This window comes from Galeopterus variegatus, unplaced genomic scaffold, assembly GCF_000696425.1.
Source record: "Galeopterus variegatus unplaced genomic scaffold, G_variegatus-3.0.2 Scaffold5206, whole genome shotgun sequence".
NCBI lineage: Eukaryota > Metazoa > Chordata > Mammalia > Dermoptera > Cynocephalidae > Galeopterus > Galeopterus variegatus.
The window spans coordinates 124,501-127,355 of NW_007731317.1; the positions used below are offsets into that span (position 1 = coordinate 124,501).

Sequence of the window (2,855 nt, forward strand, 5' to 3'; positions counted from 1 at the left end):
ATGGGGGTCCTACCTTGCCTCTGAATAACAACCTTACAGGATCATTGAAATACTGTATTCATCTGCTGATAGCAGGTGCTCAATGAAAGGACATTATAGGCACCTTCTCAGCACATCTTAAGTACTTGGGTTGATGGCCACTAAAATGGGATTTATTTTAGATGCCCTAATGAGCAGTATGGGAGAAACTATGGATATTTATAGTAGGCCCTTTGCCCTAATGAGAAGTATGGGAGAAACTGTGGATATTTATAATAGGCCCTTGACATTTGAAGATTTACCATTTGCACTGTCCATTGTTTGAGAGTGACCCTAAGGGTCAATACTACTAATTATGTGTAACAGTGATTTTTTTTTTTTTAAATCTATCTCATAAGGTTGTGATGAGAATTAGATGAGATGATGTATTTAAAGCCCGCTCAGCTGATTCTGAACTGAGCTCTCTGAGGCCCTGGGGAGGAAGCCTAGCCGAGCAGCTGGCGTCAGTGCTTCCATCAGACCCTGGGCAAATCTGTGGAGTCCGAAGACATATGCCTCAGGACCAGATAGGAGCATCGCTATAGGGGTGCAGATGGTACTATGCACCCCACCCCTACATTTTTACACAGGTCACAATGCAGTGGTGAGAAAAGAGTCTCAGCAATGCCATCACCCTCCAGGTGGTCTTAGCATGTTCCCCTTGAAGGGAACCTACAGAGGGAAAGATTGGCCTAGGCCATTGGTCTCAACATGGGGTCTATGGACCCCCAGCAGTATCTGGCAATGTTTTGGAAATGCGAATTCTTTCCCCCCCTCCCACACCCAGACCAACTGAATCAGAATCTTCAGAAGTAGGGCCCGGCAAGTCTTGACCATGGTTCTGATGGGTGCTCTAGTTTGAGACCCACTGGCCTGGATGCTCTCTAAGGCCCCTTCCTGCTCAAAAATCCAGTCATCTGGGAGCAATCTGGTGACAAATATCACAGGGCAGCATGTGGGCGGGGTGGGATATCACAGGGTACTCTGCAGCCTGGGGTGGCTGATGGGCTGTGGGAGAGGCAGGGGCAGAGGGATGTGGCAGAGGAAGGGGGATGTGGAGAGAGGAGGGTCTGGTGAGGATCCCAGCCATCTTGGGGCAGCAGCACCCCCCTCCACCTTCCCTGCTTATCCCACTCCCTTCCAGCCCTCCTGTAAGCACAGATGAGAGGACTAGAGCTGTCCTCTCTGGTCCCCGCTCTGGTGCCTGCCAGTGCTCATATGGCTGTCCTTTTCTCTCCTGCACAGCCACCATGGAATGTTTTGAAAATGAGAGCCGTGAGCCCTCTAGTGGCCAGGGGACACCAGGATCCCAAGACCTGCTCCTTCTGTCCTGGGGTTATGTTGAGCACAGTTTAAATCTGGCCATTTTAGGGAGGATACCAGGGTTCCACATCTGCTCTGACCTCAAAGCCCAGCCTGAAATTATAGTCAGAGGCTCCACCCCAGCCACACCTGTGGGGAGGAGGTGGGAGACTGGACGCAGAGCTTCCTGGCCTGCCCAGCCCGGTTGAGGAAGGCTGCAAAATAATCCTGAGAGGAATTCTTGCAGCCCAGCTGCCTCCACCTCAGCCAGGATGAAAGGTTCCTTAAACTGGTTTACCCAGTACTTTGTCTTTAGGAAAACAACCCCGTGACGTCAGTTTTCCTTTCAAGACCACCAGGAGGTGTGTTAAATCTAGCTCACAAACCCACATTCTCTCCATGAGGCCTGGACAATGGAAATTGAAGTCTGGCACTAGGTTCAGCTCTGCTCAGAGAGGTTAAGTAACTTGCCTAAGGTCACCCAGCAAGTTGGTGTGGCTCTGCAGCTGCAGGGGCTCCCAGATCCCCAATAAGAGCCCCGCCCTATACCATACCTTATGTCTGAATAATACCACTTAAACCCTGAGAAATTATGCCCTAGATTAGGCTGCATTCTTGTTGCACCTGGCTCTTTTGTAAACTTTGAAATTGTCTGCAGACAAAGAGGAGAGCCCAGGGCTTAGGATAAGAAACCACAGTGCAAGAGACTTGAACAAGGTGTGCCTGGGCTTCTATCGCTTCCCAGATTAGTGCTGAGGACAGACAGATCTCAACAGCCCAAGGGCTGGGATGGGCCCAGGCGCTTTGGTCAAAAGCACAAGGATGAACCCAGCGGGTAGACTACTGCCTGCAGACAGTGGGTGTAGAATTAAAGTGGGATCCAGTATCAGGAGAAGTTATTGTAGCAGCAGAGGACTACAGTCAGAATGCTGACTTCCAGGAATGGTATCTTCCCAGCAAGTCTATTTTCCAGGATGTGAGACAGGCCCCTGATAAAGAGTGGGCGCTCCATTACTCTGAGCTTGTGTGTGAAAGGAGTTCTGGCGGGAGGAGGCTTCTCGGGACCTGCTCCTTCCTCATCCCTCTGATCCAAGTGAGTAGCCACACCTGTCTGGGGTAGGGCAGCAGTTAAAGGTTGAGCCTAGCAGGAGCTCCCTTTCTGGGGTTTCACTCCATGGCAGAAGGGAGCCTTTGCAGGTTCTGGAGGAAGGGGGAGCTCCTAGCAGGAGCTTTCTGGGGTTTCACTCCATGGCAGAAGGGAGCCTTTGCAGGTTCTGGAGGAAGGGGGAGCAGTGGGTTGGGCATGGCTGTGGTGCTCCCCGCGGGGACTGACTCTTGGGCTCTGCATTGCAGGCAGGACAAGCTGAAGATCCACATGCGGAAGCACACAGGGGAGCGGCCCTACCTGTGCATTCACTGCAACGCCAAGTTCGTGCACAACTACGACCTCAAGAACCACATGCGCATCCACACGGGCGTGCGGCCCTACCAGTGCGAGTTCTGCTACAAGAGCTTCACGCGCTCTGACCACCTGC

General features: G+C 51.9%; 1 protein-coding gene across 1 annotated transcript in view; it reads left to right on the top strand.

Moving 5' to 3' along the window:
• The window catches only part of ZBTB7C (zinc finger and BTB domain containing 7C), a 12,429-nt gene that overhangs the window by 8,247 nt on the left and 1,327 nt on the right, over nt 1-2,855 (top strand). The window contains exon 2 of the mRNA XM_008589101.1: nt 2,674-2,851. Within this exon, the coding sequence (XP_008587323.1) occupies nt 2,674-2,851 (178 nt within the window). The remainder of the gene's footprint in view (nt 1-2,673; nt 2,852-2,855) is intronic.